The sequence below is a fragment of the Triturus cristatus genome, chromosome 3_2 (genome assembly GCF_964204655.1).
Source record: "Triturus cristatus chromosome 3_2, aTriCri1.1, whole genome shotgun sequence".
NCBI classification, from domain to species: Eukaryota; Metazoa; Chordata; class Amphibia; order Caudata; family Salamandridae; genus Triturus; species Triturus cristatus.
In genome coordinates, this window is record NC_140584.1 from 536,086,407 (window position 1) to 536,108,485 (window position 22,079).

Here is a 22,079-nt window from a genome sequence, read left to right on the forward strand (position 1 = left end):
GAGGATTCACCTATCTTGTGACCAAAGACTTTTTCCGAAGACAACAACAACCTGCAAGCATCCAAGCCCAACACCAGATGGCGATCTACTATCCTAAGTGTGTGATCTGCAGCTGATATGCCTCGAACATTTTGTTTGTTGATCGGCTGATTTTTAGTGAATATTTTAAAGTTTCAAAACTCGACACTTAGAAGAATTTCCAAGTGAAACCAGTCAATGTTACCCTATAAGGAAGATGTAGGTTATCGGCTTTCAAGTACTCGACTGGCAGAGTTAAGGTTCTGGGCATTGACTCAGGGGTCTCCCAGGGTCAGGTAGGTACAGTTGTTACACCCTCAGCGGCACAGGGGCAGCTGGGTGCAGAGAGAGTTAGGCCCAATGGTAGCCTATGGCGGGCAGGGGGGGCCGTTGGTTGGTGGCTGCTTGCAGGCAGGCCACGTGGCTGTCGGAGCTGGGCTCCTGGTTAATTACACAGGGCAAGTGGGGAAGTAAGATAAGATAGGTGTTGCACTTCCAGGGGAACTTGGGCGGCTGGGTGCAGGGTGCTTTTGAGCAGTCGGGCGCTCAATGTATTTCAATGGAGAAGCTGCAAGATGAACAAAGGCTGCAAGCTCGGGCACGGAGATTCTTCAGGTGCGACCACAACTTTGAGAGGTAAGTTGGGAAGCTGTAGGTTAGGTAGGCACCCAGGAGTTGGGCAGAGGGGGCTGCAGGGCGCCGGGTGCAGGGGTGCCTTTAAGCGTTGGGAAATCTTACCCTCTGCTGGTCGCGGTTGGAGGAGTCCCTGGTTGGAAGGCTGCAGGCGTCGTCAGGAGTGTCGAGGATGGTCCTTGGGTGCTGGATACTGGGTCTCAGTCGCCAGGGGGATGTCCTTGTAGTCTTTGTCCACTCAGGCACAGGCCGGGCTCGGCAGGCGCAGGGTGTGCTGGATTTGCGGTTCCTGGATGGCACCAGGGGTTGTTGCTTGCTTTGAGCAGAACTACTGCTCGTGGGAGTCCCAGTCTTTTAGATGAGCAAGGCAGTCCAGTCCTCCGGGGTTTTCGAGGTTGCTGACCACTGGAGATGCCGGGATTTAGCAGGAGCAGGTTCGAGGGTCGACAGGCCTGTAGGGCTGGGGCCAAGTCAGTTGGTGTCGTCCTCTTGTTAGCAGCTGCACGGCAGGTCTTCTTTTCTTCGTTCTTCTACTTGTTTCAAAATAGGCATCTGAGGAAGGAAGGTTCAGGATGCCCCTAAATACTAAATTTAGGGGCGTTACAGGTAGGGAGAGGTCAGGGACTAATGGGTCCCTTCCCTGGAGTGGGTACACCCCCTAGCCTGCCACTCCAGTGGGAGGGGGGCAGAAGCCTAGTCCCGATTGGTTAGGGCTCCCCATCCTCAAGATGGCGAGAGCCCGGAGTTGTGCTCCACCTCCCCTCACCCACGTGAGGGGTGGGGTTGGCAGAGGCTGGCACACCCCCTTTCCTCACTTGGGTTTTCCTGTCGATCTTTCCGCCAGAGCGGGGGTCAGAACCTGTGGGGGCCAGTGGCTGAGTACAGCAAATGGCCTGGAGAAGCTCACAAAGGCGGGATGCCTTTGAAGCGTACCCTACCCATCCTGGGGGAGGAGACCGAGCACCTTGCCCAGGATGTGCATTGTTGCAGATCAATGAGAGTGGATGGCTCTCTACCCAGGGGTACAGCAACAAGTCTGCTGGGTGGCAGCCTAGGTAGCCTCTCAGGCAGGACGCTGGTTGTTGGTTAGGCTCAGGGGGCATCTCTAAGATGCCCTCTGTCGTGCATTTTACATTAAATCCTACACTGGCATCCGTGTGGGTTTAATGTGCTGAGAAGTTTGATACCAAACTTCAGTCTTCAGTGTAGCCATCATGGTGCTGTGGAGTTCGTGATGACGACCTCCCAGCACCATATACTCTTAATGGCAGCACTGCACTTACAGTGCCCAGGAATGGACCTGGGTACTGTAGGGGTACAAGGCTCATGCACCCGTACCCACACCACTTGCATAGTGCACCCAGCAAGAGGGGTGACTGAGGTATGCCAGGGCAGTGTGTTTGTGGGCATGGCACAAGGATTTCATCTGTTTTGTTCTGCACCAAGACACTCAGCCTGCAAAGGCAGTGTGTGTGTCAGGGTACAGGGTCTCTAATGGTGGCACAATAAGTGCTGTAGCCCTTAGGGGCCTTCTCTGGTCACAGTGCCCTGGGTACCTATGGTACCATTTACCAGGGGCTGGCATGTGGCCAGAGATGCGAATTGGGTTTAGGCTTCAATGCAGTTTTAGGGAAGGAACACAGGCCCTGGGGACCTGATTGGCAGGAGTCCAGGGCACACTCAGTCAAAGTACATCAGCAATTCAGCAAAAAGTGGGGGCATACCATGCAAGAAAGACGGCACTTTCTCACACATGCGCATTGCAAGCAAGAAGGTGGAGTGATACTACCTAATGACTCAAGAATTCTTCAAAGAAAAAAACTTGCACTCATCTGGGACCAAGATGGCAGGAGTATGCAGAGCATGTGCATCTACAGCCACAAATGCTGACAACATATATTTTTGTTCTTTGGAGAGTCCATTCTTTGGGGTCTTCTTTCATACATTGCCATGGCAGTCCCAGGCCCTGAAGAGAACTTCATTTGTGTGGATGTGCTCCTTGTGTAAGAGCAAAATACTGTCACTTACAATGAAGTTAGCTATTGGACTGACCCACTGTTAGAGCTGGTGATAGAAAAATGTGAATGACAACTCACCAATGGATAAAAAAAAAAAAAAAGCTGGCTTAAAGTCCCTTTAAGCTTTATATTATATATAGAATTGTTGTAACATCCAATTAGTTTTATCAGGCTAGACTTAAAAAGACAGAATGGCATCTTGTTTATCAATCTGGCACCTGTAGTTTAGTAAGTCACTTTATTGATGGCAAGAAAAGGGGCTAGGGGTCAGATGTTTTTTAGGATCGCAGTTACCTGTGTCTTTGTCAGGATCTCCTCCACGCTGAATCGTTGCCAATTTTTCACTAACCATTTTATGTAAGGATCCAGGGATCTTCAATTGCAAAAGAAAAGAATGATTAAAATAGCCCCATTTGATGGTTGAGAAGTGTGCCAATGCTAGCCAAAATTGTGAGAATTTTTAAATTACCTTGAACACATCTTTTTGGTGATCCAGTAGGAAAAGGATAAGGAGATCCGTTTTACCCTTTGACAAACTTTTACTGTTGACTATAGCCACCGAGAAAGTCCTCTTCACAATCATTCGATTTTCAACCTGATGAAAAAAAAATGTTTAACATTTTAACTCCAAAACATATTTTAAGTTCTCCCCCCTCACAAACACTATCCAAAGTTTGATCCAAAATAAAGAACTCTTAATCACAACAGCTAGTTACACCTGTTCACAGTTCAAAGGCAACTAAAAAGAGAAAACCCAGGCACTAATTCCACCAGTCTGCACATCTCTTGGATCATTTTCATGAGCTCTTGGCAAGGAAATGGAACTCATCACAGCTAATTAACTGACCACAAGAATCAATCACCTGACAGCACCACAAGCAACTTAATGGGAAATCAGCTTTGTGGGGACTTGAATAGTGTAATCAAAGGATCTCGCTGGATCTACTAAAATGTGAAATGCCACTGTGATAAAGTGCCATCTTTCTTGCATGATATGCCCCCACTTTTTGCTGAATTGCTGATGTACTTTGACTGAGTGTGCCCTGGGCTCCTGCCAATCAGGTGCCAAGGGCCTGTGTTCCTTCCCTAAAACTACATGAAGCCTAAACCCAATTGTCATTTCTGGCCACATGTCAGCCCCTGGTAAATGGTATCCTAGGTACCCAGGGCCTTGTGACCAGAGAAGGCCCCTAAGGGCTGCAGCACTTATTGTGCCACCCTTAGAGGCCCTGTACCCTGGCGCACACACACACTGCCTTTGCAGGCTGAGTGTCTTGGTGCAGAACAAAACAGAGTCAAAATTGTCCCTGCTCTAGAGTCATATTGGGACCTGGTTACTAATACGGGGGACAGAAAACTTTATTTCCAGTTTAGAGCTGGGTCTCTACCCCTTAGATCCCTGACAGGGAGATGGGATAGGAAATTGGAGGAATTGTGCCCTGTATGTGGGGCTAAATTAGAAACAATTGCTCATTTCCTGTTTGTTTGCCCGACACTTATTACTCCAAGACGTGTCTGGCTTTCCCCTTTGTGTAAGGCACTTGGTACCAGGAGCAGTGCTGTGGCACTTCGAATCTTGCGCACTAGTTCTCTAATAATTATTTCAGTGGCCCTAGCTAAATATCTGGGTTGGGCATGGTCCTTACGAAGAAAAGCAATTAGGAATTCCCCAGATGCTCTGCTAGAGAACACTGAAGATGGGCTATTAATGTGTGTTCAGCCTGGTCCTTTAGTCTAGTGAGCCAGGACGTGTACTGATAGTGTGTTTTTTTCCTTTATAATATTTTAAGATCTATTCATCAGCACATTACTTATTTAATGTTCCTCTTAATACTTTTTAATGTATTTATATCTGTTTGGTACCATTGTGGGCACAACAATTGTGCTATTGTTTTTATGTTTGTGTCTTTTATGATTCATTTTAAATCGAATAAAGACTGATGATGAAAAAAAAAAAAAAACAGAGAGTCGACTTGGCACACATCCCTGTGTGCCATACCCACAACACATACTGCCCTGGCATACCTCAGTCACCCTACTAGCTGGGTGCCCTATGCTAGTGGTGTGGGTACAGGTGCATGAGCCCTGTGCCCCTACAGTACCCAGGTCCATTCCTGGGCACTAAGTACAGTGCTGCCATTTAAGAGTATATGGTGCTGGTAGGTAGTCAACACGAACTCCACAGCACCATAATGGCTACATTGAAGACTGAGAAGTTTGGTATCAAACTTCAACACATTAAACTTGCACTGATGCCAGTGTGGTATTTAATGTAAGATGCACGACAGAGGGCAACTTAGAGTTACCCCCTGAACCTAACCTACAATACACGTCCTGTCTGAGAGGCTGCCTAGGCTGCCACACAGCAGACATGATGCTGGAACCCTGGGTAGAGAGCCATCCGCTCTCCTGGGCCTGCAACAATGCACATCCTGGGTGAGGTTCTAGGTCTTCTCCCCCAGGATGGGCAGGGGAAGCTTCAAAGGCATGCAGCCTTTGTGAGCTTCTCCAGGCCATTTGCTGTACTCAGCAACTGGCCCCTACCGGTTCTGACCCCCACTCATGCGGGAAGACTGGCAGGAAACCCCAAGGAAGGAAAGGGGGTGTGCCAGCCTCTGCCAACCCCACCCCTCAGGTGGGGGAGGCGAGGTGAAGCACATCTCTGGGTTCTCGCCATCTTGAAGATGGGAAGCCCTGCACAATCAGGATTAGGCTACTGCCCCCCCTCCCACAGGAGAGTGGCAGGATAGGGGGTGTCCCCACCCCAGGAAAGGGACCCATTGGTCCCTGCCCTTTACCTATCTGTAACGCCCCTAAATGTAATATTTAGGGGCACCCTGAACCTTCCTTCCTCAGATCCAGATTCCGAAACAAGAAAGAAGATCAAGAAGCAGCTGCTAACAAGAGGAAGACACCAACTGATTTGGCCCCAGCCCTACCGGCCTGTCGACCCTCGAACCAGCTCCTGCTAAACCCCTGCATCTCCAGTGGCCAGCAACCTCAAAATCCCCGGAGGACCAGACTGCCTTGTGACTAACTGGGACTTCCACAAGCAGTGGTACTGCCCAAAGCAAGTAACAAGCCCATGGCATCAGCCAGGAACCGCGACTCCTGCACACTCTGCACCCACCGAGCCTGGCCTGTGCCGGAGTGAACAAAGACCACGAGGACGTCCCCCCGGCGACTGTGACCCCGAATCAGCACCCAAGGACCCACCTAGACGCTCCCGACGACGCCTGCAGCCTCAGAACCCGGGACCCCTCCAACCGCGACCAGCTGAGGGTAAGATTTCCCGACGCGAAAAGACAACCCTGTACCCGGCGCCCTTTGCCCAGCTCCTGGGTGCCTACCTATCTTCCAACTTCCCAACTTAACTCTCGAAGTGGTGGTCCCACCTGAAGAATTTGTCCCCGAGCTTGCAGCCTTTGTTCGTCCTTGAGCTTCTCCATTAAAATCCATTGAGCGCCCGAAGGCTCAAAAGCACCCTGCACCCAGCCGCCCGAGTGCCCCTGGGAGTGCAACCTCTGTCCTAATCTACTTCCCCATTTGCCCTGAGCAAGTGACCAGGAGCCCAGCTCCCACAGCCGAAAGGCCTGCTTGCCAGCAGCCACCAACCAAAGGCCCCCTGCCTCCCATAGGATAACATTGGGCCTAACTCACTCTGCACCCGGCTGCCCCTGTGCCGCTGAGGGTGTAACAACTGTACCTACCTGACCCTGGGAGACCCCCCCCCCCCCCCCCGAGTCTATGCCCAGAACCTAAACTCTGCCAGTCGAGTACTTACCCAAAAGCCGATACCTCACTTTTCTTCCAAAGGGTAACATTGACTGGTTTCACTTAGAAATTCTTCCAAGTGTCGAGTTTTGAAACTTTAAAATATTCATCTAAAATAAACCGAATAACGAAAACGAATTTACTCACCTGCTATCAGGAGAGATCCCAGTGCTGGATCTTGGTGCCCAGCACAGACCCTGCAAAGTAATTACAACCGTACTTACCACTAACTTGATTTTCCTCCATAGGATAACATTGCGTGGTTTTTGCCAGAAATTCTTCTAAGTTTCCATTTTGCAAACTTACAAATATTCATTAAAAATAGCCTGTATAACAAAAACTCATTCTTTCAACTGTTTACAGGAGATGCACCAGTGCTGGATCCAGGATCCAACACAGTTAGAAAAAGTAACGATAACCCTACTTACTTGCTAGGTGAATTTCCTCCCATAGGATAACATTGGTGATTCTATGTGCGAAAGTGTCAACGTTTAAAATACAATACTATTCCTTAAAAACAACTGTAACCAAAACGTTTTTACTCATCTGTTTACATGAGATGTCCCAGGACTGAATACAGGATCCAGTCCTGTGGTAAGAAAAGTAATCCAGAAAGTAATCAATTGCATTTAATTAGAAATTCCCATTGAGCTCAATGTATAATTGTGATTGAAATTGTGTTTGAAATTGTGTTGCCTATTGCAACAACTATCTATTGCCTTCAAAAGTCTATTGCCTATTGAAAGTATTTATCTAAAGGATCTCATGCTGAGAAAGTACATTTTGATACCTATTGTCGGTTCTAAAATAAAACTATATATTTTGATACAAAACCATTGGCCTAGAGTTCAGTTCTTGAGTGTGTGAGACCATTTGCTGACAGTGTGTACAACAAATGCTTTACACTGTCCTCCGATACGGCCTTACTGCTCGACCAAGCTACCACTTTGGAGAGTAAGGTTATATCTAACTTTAGCCTCTGCCAAACCTCTGGGGACTGTGGACTCTGTGCACACTGTACCTATTTGGGAACAGTATATACAGAGCCACATTCTTACAGCCACCAACTACCAGAAGAACCAGAAACCGCTTAAACTCTTGAGATCCAAACTTGCAAATAGCCAGCATTGTACATATGTAGCATTCTGTTTAGTACATTTCCCACTCACCCAAATTCCTATTGTTGGTCAGCTGTGTACTGCTCAGCTCTCTTTCAAGCCACTTATGTGGAATGTTGATAGCAATTATTAAGAGAGCAATAGCATTTAAGATATAGGACAAGAGTAGTCTGCTTGAAAATAAAGTAAAACAAGACCAACAAAACTTTGCTCACTACTATGCTAAGCTTCCCATTACACTCAATAGAGCTCAACTCAAGAATCACCTCGAATATCCAGGCGGGTCGACACATTCCTGAACTTCCTGGCCAACTTGTGCATCATTGAACTGGAACAAAGAAATTATGTAGAATGCGTTCCTGGCTGTAGCCAACAGTAGCTAGCCTGAAATGTTTGATAAAAATAAAAAAGCGGCTGAGGGCTGCATCCATGACAAGGTATACATCTTATTGGCAACTGAAACAATTAAGCTTATACTAGCATACAAAACAGAAACAGCCTTTGCGGAGAATTTACCTCCATCGAAGTCACTGTAAATTAGGGAGTAATCAGAGGGCTGAATTTTACACTGAATTTGAAGAGCTCTAAGACAGACTGAAGAATCCGCTAAGCAGCAGAAGAATGACGGCAAGAAAAAAAAAAAATTCTCGTTCAAGTAAAAGAAATCAAGCGTACAGTCAGCCATGTCACAAAGAGAAACATTGCAATGGACTTTATCAACCTCTCTGGCTGATATGATGCTGTCACAAAGGCATTAAAGCTTGCAAAGTTCACAAGGGAGTATTACAACATAGAAGCGTACAGTCCTGGAATGCAGGGCATTTCTGGCAGATGTTTCTGGCCAGACCTGGGATCCCGCTGAGCCACGGAAACATGCTGAACTTGTCCTGGTGTCATTTTGCAACACATTTCAGCAGTACCAGCACGTTGTCTGCATTTCGTTTGGAGCAAGGGAGGCTTCTTATTTACACTTCCAGCTGGGCCCAAAACAAAGGCCTGATTTAAAGAGCTATCAGCCCTCATTTTGTGTGAAGATAATAATGGATGGGAGCCATCTGGTGCTCAACACTTAGAACCAAAGCAAAGGAAGGCAAGAAAAGAAAGGTGCAAAGCATGTGATCACTTCACAAGTAGTTGAGACACTATGATTTGGAGGCAAGTTTTTAACTTTGTTCACCTCCTAAAGTAAGAAATATTTGTGCAATGTAAGAATGCAACATTTATCTGCATGAGCAAGCCCCAAGAAAATACTAACAAAGAGAGAAAGGAAAAGGGCGAGAAAAGCAAGGCTTAAATATAAGAAACAACCTTACGGGGCTCCGGAGAAAATCTTCCCTATATTTAAAAACAAATTCCACCTCGAAAATAACCTTAGCCTTTCTAACGATGCACCAGGAGGTGAGGGTCATTCAGCAGACCCAGGTGACAAAATAAACCCGCCACTCACGCGCAGGGTTGAAAGCCCCAGACCAGAAGTTGATCAAGGCCTACACCAGCCCATGAGTGACGTATGCATAGAGGCTACAATAATAAACCACCACGCTTTAGTACAAGCCAGGGGACATAATGAGGCAAAACCATCTCATGGGGGAGAAAACATAGCTCACGTGGAGCACAGTAGGATACGAACCTCGGCAATAAACAGTCTGATAACAGAAAATACTCAAAGAGTTTCAAAATCCAGCAATAGTAACCTCTAACGTCCAACAATTCGTTATATTTCCCGATAGAGATAAAACGAGCGGCTTAGCACCAACAGTCTCAAAAACTGCTGTCCTGACCCCTGTGCGGGTTACCATCTTAGAAAAAGAACGCAAATACTCTCTTCCACAAAGGGAGCAAAATACGCCAGAGCTGAGGACAAAAAACTCAGACTTTATACAGAATCAAGCATTAAATTCTGATCAGTGTGAGCAAGAACAACAACCGTTCAAGTCAGTCAGATCCAGCCCACAAGTTCGTAACCTTATCCCTGGCAAAACCGATACAAAAATCAAGGTGGGAATGAATTACCCGGACCGATACGAGCAAAAACTAATATTTACTCCTGAATACATGACAAGGGGTTGTCAGGATGTCCTGAATCGAGGCAACCTGTTGACTCTGTTCAAAGAAGTATCGGATCTAAAAGGTATCACCTCCCAGGATCTCCTCTCCGTGGAATTTCAGCAAAACGTAAATAAAAAAGATACAGAAGAAACAGTGACAACATGGGCCTTAAAGGTTCTGGCAGACAGGATATATTTGGCAAGATCTCAGTTCGAATCATGGGGAATTTCTATTACACGCCACAAGCGCCCGAGATATCCATACCCATTACAAAGTTGTAGAAGGGATCAAGTAAAGGAGAAAGAGTAAAGGACAAACGTCCACTTGTCTGTGAGGTGCAAGGGCCTTTACACCAGAGCCTTTTAGTGTAACCCAAGAGGTACAAGTAGTGGATTGTCATCACAAAGACAGATTGGACTGGTCCTGGATCCCCGCTGTGTTGAGCAATAAAGCTACCTAACCCCGTTTCGATATCCACAGAGATTACACGCCATCCGTGGCCAAGCCAGAAAGCAAAAAAGAAGCCCATAGTCTCAATCTGTTCATGGAATGTCCATGGATTTCGAGAAATGGCCCACGACCATGAAACCCAAGCCTTTTTTCAACGACAGGAAATAATATTGATTCAGGAGTCCTGGAAAATGGCATCATCCCCAATACCAGGCTTCCAAGAATTTCAAATATATGCGGAAAGAGTCGCCACGTACGGTCACCCTCGGGGTGGTCTTTCAACATACGTAACCCTTAAGTTCAATTGGGCACCTGAGGAGATAGACGTGGGGCTGAAGTGGGTCCAAGTAATCAGAATAACTGGAAACCAGTCGCCGGGGATGGACCCTTGGAAACTGATAATTCTTAATGTCTATATCCACCCCGACAGACAGTCACAGAAAGAAAAACACGTGACCCTGATATCATTAATCAAGTTCCTGCAAAACACTTACTCACTGTACCCCTTGGTCGTATCAGGTGACTTCAACACCGTCCTAATTGACCAAAACAAGGCGAGGGTGAAGATCAAAGAAGACAAGGGAGGAAAACAGTTAGCATCAAGCCTTAAAGATCTCGGCTTGTCAATTCTAAACGGGAATATTAAGGAGGACATGCCGGCTGCCGCCACATATTTATGTGGCAGGACACAATCAATAATTGACTACACCATAACAAGTGATGAGTTAACTCCTAAGATTAAAGCGTTTGGAATAGTAGTTTGAATTCTGCTCCAAGTTTTGCTCCAACAATGACCTCTTTAGTGCAACACGCATCTAACTTTAACTTGAAAAAAATAAAATGGCGTGGGGAGGGTCTGGGTAAAATTATGGACACAGTCAAAGCCCAGGTGGCTGTCTTTGGACCCCAAAAGGAGGTGGACAGAGTATCCAACTGGGAACAACTGATTCAGGTTTTGCAACACAAGTTCCCAGCAAGCTCAGGAAACCACAGAATAATCTGCAACAAAAAGGAGCGGTGGTTCAATATGGATCTCAGAACAAAAAAAAGAAAAGTGGCCAAGGAGGCCTGGGCCCTGGCATACCAAAAAAAAGCAGGACTAACGACAAATATGTCTAGTCTGCGGAAAGCAAGGTGCACTTATAGGAAGGCACTGAATGCGGCAAAGTATGCATATAAAGAATCGATCTGGCACAAATTGCTTATCTCGGGAAAAAATCCGAACAATCGGGACTTTTGGGGCATCATAAATGATCTTAATCAAGGGTCTAAACTCCAGCAGGAAGCGGGGGTTGGAGCAGACATATGGTCTAGACATGTACTGTCACTATACAGCAATACGGAGGCAGGTCACAACAACATCCCCGGGGTAGTGAAATCAAAAAGAGTCAATAAAATCAGTAAAGGGGAATTCAAGCAGGAATACTTGGAGAATGGGATAACAGAATCAGATGCTCTAACCTGTAAAAACAATCTAAGGTTGATAATCTCAAGACTAAGGACAGAGGGGGCAGCTGGACCCAACGGGCTACCAAACGCAATTTTTAAGCACGACCCGGACCTGTGGTCGGAGATACTAGCACCAATGTTTAACCAAATATTCAAACATGCAGAGTTACCCAAATCCTGGAAAGGGAGTATCATCAATCCCATTTTTAAGAACGGTGATCACCGAAACCCCTCGAACTATAGACTGATATCTCTAATAGATATGGAGGCCAAATTATATGCCTCTTGCATTTTAGCACAACTACAAGCTTGGATCTCAGAAAAAAAGAAGATCATGCCAAAATTTCAAACTGGATTCAGGCAAGGAATGGGAACAATAACAAACTTAACCTGCCTATCAATTCTTATAGATCAAGCCGCAGGAAAAGGTAAGCGGCTATATGCTTGTTTTATTGATATCAAGTCCGCCTTTGACCGAGTAAATAGAGAGCGCTTATGGAGTAAATTGGAGAATTGGGGGCTGCCTCTCCAGCTTTTAATAGCTATTCAAGCCTTACACGAAAATACTTGGACAAAGGTGAAATTGGGAAATGGCGGTTGTACAACAGGATACATCTCAACGCACGAAGGTCTAAAACAAGGCTGTGTTTTAGCACCCACCCTTTTCAACCTCTTCCTGGCTGATCTCCCTAGGGCAATCGAGTCAGCTGATTGTCATCCCCCCCACCTGGCTAACAACCCAATCCACTTTATTCAATATGCTGACGACATAGTGTTGAGTAAAACCCCAATCGGTTTACAAAGAGCCATTAACAAACTAACTTCATACTTGGAAAAGGAAAGTCTGGAATTAAATAAAGAAAAGACAAAAGTTGTTCGGCTGGTTGACCCGAAGAAACTAAAATATAAATGGACGGCACAAGGGTTACCAGTAAAAGAACAAGAGAACTATAAATATTTGGGCCTAATAATAACAAAAGGAGGCAGTCACAACGATCACAAAACAGCATTAAAAACAAAGGCACAAGCCCTTATCTTCGCCCATCGCTCCATAAAAGCTAAAATGGATTGCCCCAACTACAGCCACCAACTAAAAGTAATGGCAGCCCAGATAATTCCGACTTTATCCTAAGGTTTGGTAACATGGTGTGGGAAGGAGGCCGATCTACTAAACATCTTACAGACCAAAATCTATAAAGCGGTCTTCAACCTGCCAAAATCTGCTTCGGCCGCACAAGTTAGGCTTGAATTCGGACTGCAAAACCAGAAACATCGGAGTATGAGCAGTTTTGTGAAACTTTGTAATAAACTTCGATCTGCTCACACAGACACACTGGATTGGCTGAGTTGGGAGGAAATAAAGCGCGGAGAATCTGAAAAGCCGACCATTTGGGGTCAGTATTTGAAACAGTGTGTGGAAATGCTGGAGTTGGATTCAGTCTGGAAATCAGGGTCTGAAAAGGCACTGTTTAGTAAACTAGCTAATGCGGCGGCCAAAAGGAAATCTTTTATGGAAGACAAAGACATTGGCAAAACGTCGGCATGGTTGGACAATCATGAACTCTTTCAGACCCTCAAAACCTTTGCCCTACCTAGCTTCCCACTTCAATGCCCATCTTAAAAACGTATTTATTGCTTATAGGATGGGGATGCATGTCTCAAAAGACCTATTACCGTCTTGGAAACCGCCGCACCAGACGAAACAATGCCGTCTCTGCGGGTATTATACAGAAACTTTGGATCATCTTTTCTGTATATGCCCGGCCCTGATAAAACAGACGCCAATTTCTGAAACAAATTTTAAAGGTGCTTAATATTCGATCTTGCAGACAGGCAGTCACTTGTTGGCTAAGTGGCTCCTCGATTATTTTAGCTTGCCGTGGAGTTAAATTCTTCGAAGAAGTAATGAAACTCCTTTCTTAAATTCTGGACAATATAAGTACATCTTCTGATAGTAAGACCAATTATTTATTTCCAGTATTAACTACCTTTTAAAATGGAAAAAAAGAGATTTTACTTATTATAATTGTATTCACTATGTGTATTTTGTAATAGTTTTAATTAATTATGCAAATAAAGTTCTTTGACTTTATCTGCATGAGTAATTACACAAATATTGAAGTAAATGCCATCTATTTGTACTTTTATTTAATCATTTTATAGGCCTATTCATCCAGTGTAGGGTCTCTGAGCACTTTACATCACACGCAGAGGCACAATAAATCAAATACATTTGTAAATCAATGCACAGAAAATGATACATAAACAATGAGAGTTATAACTTCTAATAACTACAAGTATGGATGGTATGCGATTTCTGCACCTTCTATATTAAGAGTGAAGTTAGGTGGTTCTTCCCCAACGAATTGGCCCGCGACAAAACACTGCGCGATGCACTACGCACAACCATCAGGGAATTCTTTCAAATAAATCAACCCTCGAGACATCCCTGGCAAATAACTGGGATGTGTTTAAAGCAGTGGTTAGGGTCCAATGTCCGACGCTAATGGCTGCCCTCAATAAAGAGAGCGTGATGAAAAGACTGAGCCTGGAGGGGGAATTGAAAACATTAGAATAAGCACACAAGGCCAACCCCATGTCAACACTCCAAAGAAAGGTCACAGCCCTGAAAGGGAAGCTACAGGCGATTTACTCTTGTAGGGTAGAGCTGACATTACTTCGACTTAAGCAGACATCATATGCACAGGGTAACAAAGTGGGAGCGCATCTGGTACGACAGTTGCGAGTGAAGAGGGAAAAGGACTACACTGGAAACATACAGGACCCCTCAAGAACACAGACACGGGAAGAGTCTGGGAAAGTGCGAATATTTAGGTATATCTACAGCACACTATATACAGCAGACAAACCCTACTCTCAGGCACAAGCAGATTACCTTAGTGCAGTGGAGCTCCCTCAGGTCACAACAACCCAAAATGAACAATTGGGAGAACCTATAACAGGAGGAGGTACAGAAGGCAGTCGGGGTCTGAAGCTGCACATGTCTCCAGGACCTGACGGCATGATAAAGCATTTCCATAAAACTTTCAGCACAGAATTCATCCCTCACTGACCGCTCTTTTCAATCACAGATGCCAAACAGGTGACGCACACCATGCGTCAATCACTTATCACCGTGATACCCAAAACTGGTAAAGACCCACAGCTTACAGGAGCTTACCGCCCTTCTCAATATAGCGCTCCTTAATCTAGACGGCAAATTATATTCTAAAATTTTGGCCTCTCGACTAGAGAACCTGATGCCGGAGCTGACACACCCGGACCAATCGAGTTTCATTAAGAGCAGGCAGATGCACAACAATGTGCACAGAGTGATTCATTTAATAGAAAAGACAACTAAAAAAACCAGGTCTCTGCAGTTCTCAGCTTGGACGCTGAGAAGGAGTTTGATAGGGTAGACTGGCCCTTCCTCTTTCGGGCCCTCCAGCGGTTCTGCGAGACGTTTATAAACATGATAAAGGCTAACTTTGCAGCTCCAAGTGCTAGAATTGTGGTTAATAGAGTAGCATTGGATCCTTTTTTCCTGGGGAGGGGAATGAGACAGGGGTGTCCCCTACCTCCACTCCTTGCACTTAGCACTGAACCATTGGCCGAAAAATTAGAGGTAATCGGAGGATCAGAGGGGTAAATTTCAGATCCGACGAACATAAGATTTTCCTGTTCGCCGATGACATCCTAATGACAGTATCTGATCTGCAGCGATCTTTGAAAACTCTGGGAGGAGCTGGGACGCTTTGAAGGGGTAGCAAGACTCCGAATTAACCTGCCTAAATCCTTCCTCCTCAACCTAACATTAGCAGAAGCAGATAGGATCTGGTGGCTTAAACCCCTTTTCAGTGTGCCAAGAGGGAATTAACATAGATGGGTATAAAATTGACCCTCAAAATCGCAGGGATATTTGGAGCCAACTATCCGCTACTCCTTTGTCAGCTTCAAGCCGACCTTAGGCATTGGGCGCCGCTATATCTCTCTTGGATCAGCAGAATACATGCCATTAAGACAGTGGTGCTCCCGAAATTCTTGCATCTATTTCAGAGTCTGCCCATTGACGTTGAGAGAGACTTCCTACACGGAGTCCACACGCTGATAGAAATGTATATGGCAAACTAAAATACCGAGGCTCCCTTTCAATCTTCTGCAGAAGCCCACCGATGAAGGAGGTTTGGCGATGCCCGATCTGAACCTCTATTATAAAGCAGCACACCTCTGAGTCATAGTCTAATGGTCCCAACGTGATTCAGATAAACACTGGCTACACATGGATCAAGCGATTACGGGAAAGGTGATATGGGATCTCCTAGGGAAACCAAATTCGGATGAAACGGCTAACGCCTACGTAAGTACTGCCACTAGAACAACTCTAAAAACCTGGGACGACGTACTAAGACAGTCTGAATGGACAACGTTCCCTTCACTGTTCACTCCTTTACACTACAAACCAACTTTCCCACCAGCATTACAGGTGGGACCCTTCGACGCATGGAGGGGGAGCTTGCCTCACCCTAGCTGACATTTTTCTTAACTGGGATATATTAAATTTTGAACATTGTCAAAGAGATTTCCAACTGCCTAACAGAATACTTTCACCATCTCCAATTGCGCCACAGGGCCCTGCAAATCGAGATTAGAGAAGGGGCGACAAGAGAACTCACAACACTAGAGCGCTATGTGAAGGAGGCAGGCTCGGTAAAAGGGGCCATCTTTTTTCTTTATTCCCTACTGCTACATACACTCCCATCTCAGTGCCCACGCCATCTCGAATTCTAGGAACGCACACTAGGCCATGATATCAGAGAAAGTGGAAAGCCTTGTGGAAAGATATAGGACGCCACAACCACTCCCTAGGCCAATGTGAAGCCCACTACAAGATACTCTACGACTGGTATCTATACCCTATGAAATTAAAAAAGATATTTGCTAACAGATCAAACCTCTGTGAAGAGGGTGTGGCCTTCTTGGCGACCTCCGCTACATATAGAGGGATTGACCAACAAATCGCCCCTTCTGGTCCATAGTCCTGGCCCAAATCAAAGATATTAGGTTATCCCATCCCAAACTCTTCAGATTTCACGCTTCTTGGTCTTCGAGACCCGGGTTTGAAATACCAAACAACTGACCAAGCTATAATGCGGCTTTATCTGGGGGCGGCCAAGACAGCAATAACCGTCACCAAGAAGAAAGAAGCTCCAGCCATAACACAATGGCACACACGTCTATGGCAAGCACTCACTATGGAACATATGAGCGACATCTACAGGGACGAGTTCAAAAGATTTTGAATACACCTGGGGCCACCTAGTCTATCTACCTAGCGGTCTCCCGCTGACTAAATGTCCGAAGAGTGTTAGAGCACTACACCCATTTCAATTCTAAGCAGGGCCACCATCCCCGCCAGAGCCTACTCCAGAGTCAGACTCTTACCTCCAAGTCACCCAGGACCCCGGTTAGCCCAGGTTATTGTTTTTTTTCTTAGTTTATTTTCCTTTCCCTTCCTAAATTCAGTTTGGGTTTTCTGCCGCACCCTACTGTCTTCTACCTACAAGTGGAAGCAGTATTGCAATACCTCTTTCAAGGGTAATAGATTCATGGGAGGTGGGGGGCGGTCTTCAGGAGGAAGGGAGGTTTTATTTTTAAGTGATTTAAAAAAAAAAATGTTTTAAATGTAATGTATGCTTCAAGGTAATACCAGAACAGATACTAGAAGGGGACATGACTCGGATCACCCGATAGACTCTGTACAAGGAAATAGATTGCCAACAGCTGTATGCAAGTATAAGGATTAAAGGTATTATCATGTTTGATGATGAATGCCCTGAAAAATTTAATAAAAACAAGTTTGACAAAAGAAAAAAAGTGAACAGTTGGGAGAAACCCAAAGTAAGGATATAAAACCATACGCCATGATGGTGGTGTCTGTACTAATAAGACTATTACTTCCAAAATGAATCCTTTTTTGTCATCGTAGAAGAATAACAGATTGAGGGAAAAAAACACAATAAGGATCTAAAACCATGACTTGGGGTCTGATTTAAATCTTGGTGGAAGGTTACTCCGTCACAATGGTGATGGAGATCCCGTCTGCCGAAATATAAATATATCCAATGGGATTTATATTTCAGCGGACGGGATATCCGTCACCATTGTGACAGCATAACCTGTCCGGCAATTAAATCAGGCCCTTAGTTCGCATGCAACTCCTGATGCCAGAAAATAGATCACTGTACTATATGGGATGGACTGCAACCTATGAACAGAAAGTAACACATTGATCTTGGTGTTAAAATGCAGTAGCCCACTTAACTATCTACATAAAAAATAATTTGTGATCTTCATGTTATGCAATGTGCTTTGCAGTAGGCACATGAACCCTCGAACTGTTTTAAGCACTCAAGTTATTTTATCGCGGTTACGTCCTCAAAATGTCTGGGCACACAATGATCTCATCAGCAAGTGTTTTAACCGAGTAAGATATTTTAAAATGCAACCTCTTTGCAACCAAATAAGTAACTTAGATGAAATTTACTGCTGCATAGGACCTTGTTGCAAATTTCTTTGCAGCAGATATTTTTAAAATATATATTCAAGTTGACTGTCAGACTCTGCTTTCCAAGCTTCACACTTTGTGATTCCACCTCCTGCCTCTGCCACACCTTGACTTCCAAATTTTTGGGTTCCCGGAGTACATTGTTTTCAAATTCCAGCAGTTGAACTAAACATACAAAAAACCTTTAAACTGGCGTTCTGGTGGCAGAACGGATCTCAGTGCGTACAATGCACTTGTAGGGCAGAAAAATATCTTTAGTCTATTTTTTGTAAAGGCCCAAAATAGCCTGTTGAATACATTGTCCATATTCCTTCCTTGGAGAGAAAAATTGACATTGTTTGATTAACGACTTTGAACATGTAATTATCTAGATAATTTTTCAAAATGTATTGGCCTGCCATGCCTACTTTACAACCCAGTGGGCATGAATGATACATTCACACTCAGCCTCAATGAGGTGGTGACCGTGTGTAGAAGACCTGTCCAACTTCAAATGGCATTGTAGAAAAGTGCTCCTTTTTGACATGGTCACCTCCATTGTGCCAGGTCTCTTTCCCTAAACCTAATTTGCAATGCCATCAGCAACCCCCGTTAGTCCCTAGTAAGTGGCACTCCGGGTACCTAGGGCAAGGAGGCTAATAAGAGCGCCCACAGGGCTGCAGCATGTATTGTGCCACTGTAAGAGACTCCTCAGCCCCAACACGCAAACTGCCATTGCAGGCTGCTTGTCCTGTTGCAGATAAAAGTGAAACATGACATGGCACACATCCCTGTGTGCCATGCCTGCAGACACTGCATGCAGTATAGGTAAACCACCCCTACAGCAGGCCTTACAGTCCTGAGACAGGGTGTACTATACTACATGTGTGGACATACCTACATGAGCAGATATGTCCCAGTGATGTCCAAGTTAATTCTTAGACATCAAAATCATTTAGTACACATGCAGCGCACTGGTAAAACCCCTTCGGGTGAGAGTCTAGGCTCGGAGGGCAGAAACAATGCCTGCTATGGCCATAGGTTGTCACTTCCTTCAAGCAGGAGGGCTAATTAATTAGCTTATCAAGGCAGGAGGCTTCAAAGGCCTCTGCTGCCTTTGATGTGTGCCCACAGCTTCCTAAGACATGGGGAAATGCCAACACCCCTGCCCTGGGGGCATTTGGCACCAGGACATGTGGAAAATTAGATATGCAGGGAGGCGTGGTACACCACCAGGCCAGTCACAACCCTAAGGTTCGCTTCCTTATATGCCCCCTTTAGGAAAATTCCACCATCTTGGGATGGCAGATTTAGGAGCTCTGGTACAAGGTTATGCCTACTTCCAACAGGAAGTGTAATGACCACAAGGGTAAGTAGCCCATTGGCTCCCATCCTTCACTCCCCTGAACGCCCCTCACTATAGTGTTTAGGGAAGCCCCCGACACCAGGAAAGCGGATTCTGTCAACCTAAGAAGAACATCGAAGAGCGACAAAGAGCAAGAACTGAGTAGCTGCGACGGACCCTGCTAGCCTGCCTGCTATCCCTGACAACTGCACCAAAGACTCATCCTGCAGGTTCTCTACCTCCAAAAGCCTGGGAAGACTGCCAGCACTTTAAGGTGTAACCAGCATCTCCCGTGGAGTAGTCAAGCTACTTTCCTGCATGCACCCTGCGAGTACTACAGACTACCGAAAACCAGCCACTAGAATGCAAAACTGCACATGTGCCCCCCAGGTGAGTCAAAGTGGGCCAACGAGGGCCTGAGACCCTCCAGAGTCGAACCTCCCTATGGGCTTGCCCAGACTGGACTTCCAGTTCCTGCCTGCAGCCTCTTTGTGCAGGCCCCCCTCAACCCCAAGCATATCATGCAGCACCGACCGGATGCCTACGTTTTTGGTATCTAAAAATATATTAAAATAAGTGTTATTTTTCTAAGTTGGTGTGGATCTCCTTTGAGTGGGTGTGTATTATTTGAGACTGTGTATGCAACAAATATCCAACTCTTCTCCTTGATAAGCCTAATGCTGCTCGACCACACTAAACAAAAAGAGCACTTTGGGATTGTTAAAGCAATCCCTGTTCACTTGTAAGGGATACCTAGGGACACTATAGAATATACCAAAAAGAGGTAAATGGTGTAGAGAACCAGCTTCCTACAGGCACGGATCTGCTATCCCAAGTATATGCACAAAACAACTGCAGAAACTTGAAACCTCTGCCTAACCTACGATTCCTTTAAAACGTTCCTTCAATAGAATATTTATAATGAAATAAAAGTTATTCGTAATTGCTTGCATTTTGTTTTGCAAATTGTGTGATACTATAGGATACAAGTTCTATCTAGCTAAACTACCCGACTATGCTTAAAGAAATAGGAATCACTTGCCTCTTTCTGCAGTTTATATTCAGATGGATCGGCTGCAACAGCGATGAAATATAGCAGTCTTCTGAACTCCTCTCGGGTTGAAGGATCCAGAAGTTTAAGGCAAAGCTGAGTTGCCTCCAGTGCTTGCTCCGTTTTTCCATTTACTATAATTCAAAAATTAGTCTTACTATTTGATGTGGGATCATCATGTAGCATTCATGGTTTTACTGGAGTAGAGTTTAATCCAAAAAGTAATACAAATCACCAACCAAACTTAGTAAATGCAAAAAATATATTTTCTATATCTTTCAATTATGAACAATCTATTCAAGAGAATAATGCAGATATGATAAATATGTACAGTACAGCAAAGTAATCAAGGCGATGTCACATCAAAAAACCCAAGTAAAAAATAGTGGACATTGCAAGATAAAACATGAGCTATTGGCATTGTAAATAACCATGCCTTTTATTTATGTTTTAAAAACAAACAAAAATAAAAGGCATTGTCATTTACAATGTCAATAGCTCAAACTCACGAAAATGCGAGACCTATTGCATTGCAAATGCTTGTTAGTTCTGCCTTGAAGGCACGTCTGTCTTAAAGACTTATTAACAGTTCTCTAAAATACCCAGCGTTGACTTTGGAGGTGGGGGTAGGGGGAAAGGAACTACTGGCTCACCTTAGCGAATTGCTGTAAAGTGTATCACCCCTTTCTATGAAGTGCTCGCATGAAAAGCAGGAGAGACTGCTTTACGCCTGAAAATGCACTTCATTATCACACATGAATGCTTATCTAATAGAATACAGAATTCCATCTTTTGTGTAATTTTCTTACTGCTGTGGACTCAGTTTTTTGGCAGGCCTCAAGCATAAGCCATTACTACCACTATGACACCCACAACCATTTTTTTTTTTTGTGTGAAAATTTTATGCAAGGAAAAATCACATTTCAATATCTACAATATCTACAACAGTGTGTAGTCGGAGACAAAAAACACAAGACTGCAAAAAAACTGAGAAAAAAAAATATATATATTTGACATATATGACAACACAAACATAAGAGTCAAGTACGTACACAGGGCAAATTCAAAAAACAGAAAAAAGCTAACCATGGCAAAATAAATAGAGTAAGAGCAGATCCTAGGAATGGAGGTTAATCAGACGGGATTGTGATAAACAATATACCCTATCTTACAGTCTCTTCAATCCATTCTGCAACCAGAGCCCATATTTTTGCCCCCTTTACTCTTTTTCTATACCCCTTAGTCTTTTAGATTGCAGACTCCAAATTAAACGTCACCAGAAGTCTAGCCCTCCAAGCAAAAAATGACAGGATCAGGGGAGATCCAGTCTTTTGTGATACAAGCACGCAAGATCGCCATACAAATAAACAGAAAAGAGGTCATAGATTAAGATCTTATTTGCGCTTCAGCTTCTGTCTTAATTCCTATCAGTACCATCTCCCCTGTAATGCGGACTGGCGATCCCACTAATATTGCCAGAAAGGATTGTATTGAAGATAAGAGATCCACCAGTTTGGAACACGATTAGAACATATGCACGGCATCTACAGCTAAAGTACCACACCTATTACATTTGGTTCCAACTCCTGTACCCCATTTAGCGATTTTACCTAGTGTATAATATAAATCG

The 22,079-nt window shown here is 44.7% G+C and overlaps 1 protein-coding gene across 1 annotated transcript in view; it reads right to left on the minus strand.

Annotated features, from left to right (window-relative positions):
* The window catches only part of DEPDC7 (DEP domain containing 7), a 272,921-nt gene that overhangs the window by 32,292 nt on the left and 218,550 nt on the right, over positions 1 to 22,079 (minus strand). Inside the window, exons 6-8 of the mRNA XM_085648246.1 lie at positions 20,441 to 20,583; positions 3,139 to 3,264; positions 2,964 to 3,042 (exon numbers count right to left, since the gene is read on the minus strand). Coding sequence (XP_085504372.1) covers positions 2,964 to 3,042; positions 3,139 to 3,264; positions 20,441 to 20,583 — 348 coding nt within the window. The remainder of the gene's footprint in view (positions 1 to 2,963; positions 3,043 to 3,138; positions 3,265 to 20,440; positions 20,584 to 22,079) is intronic.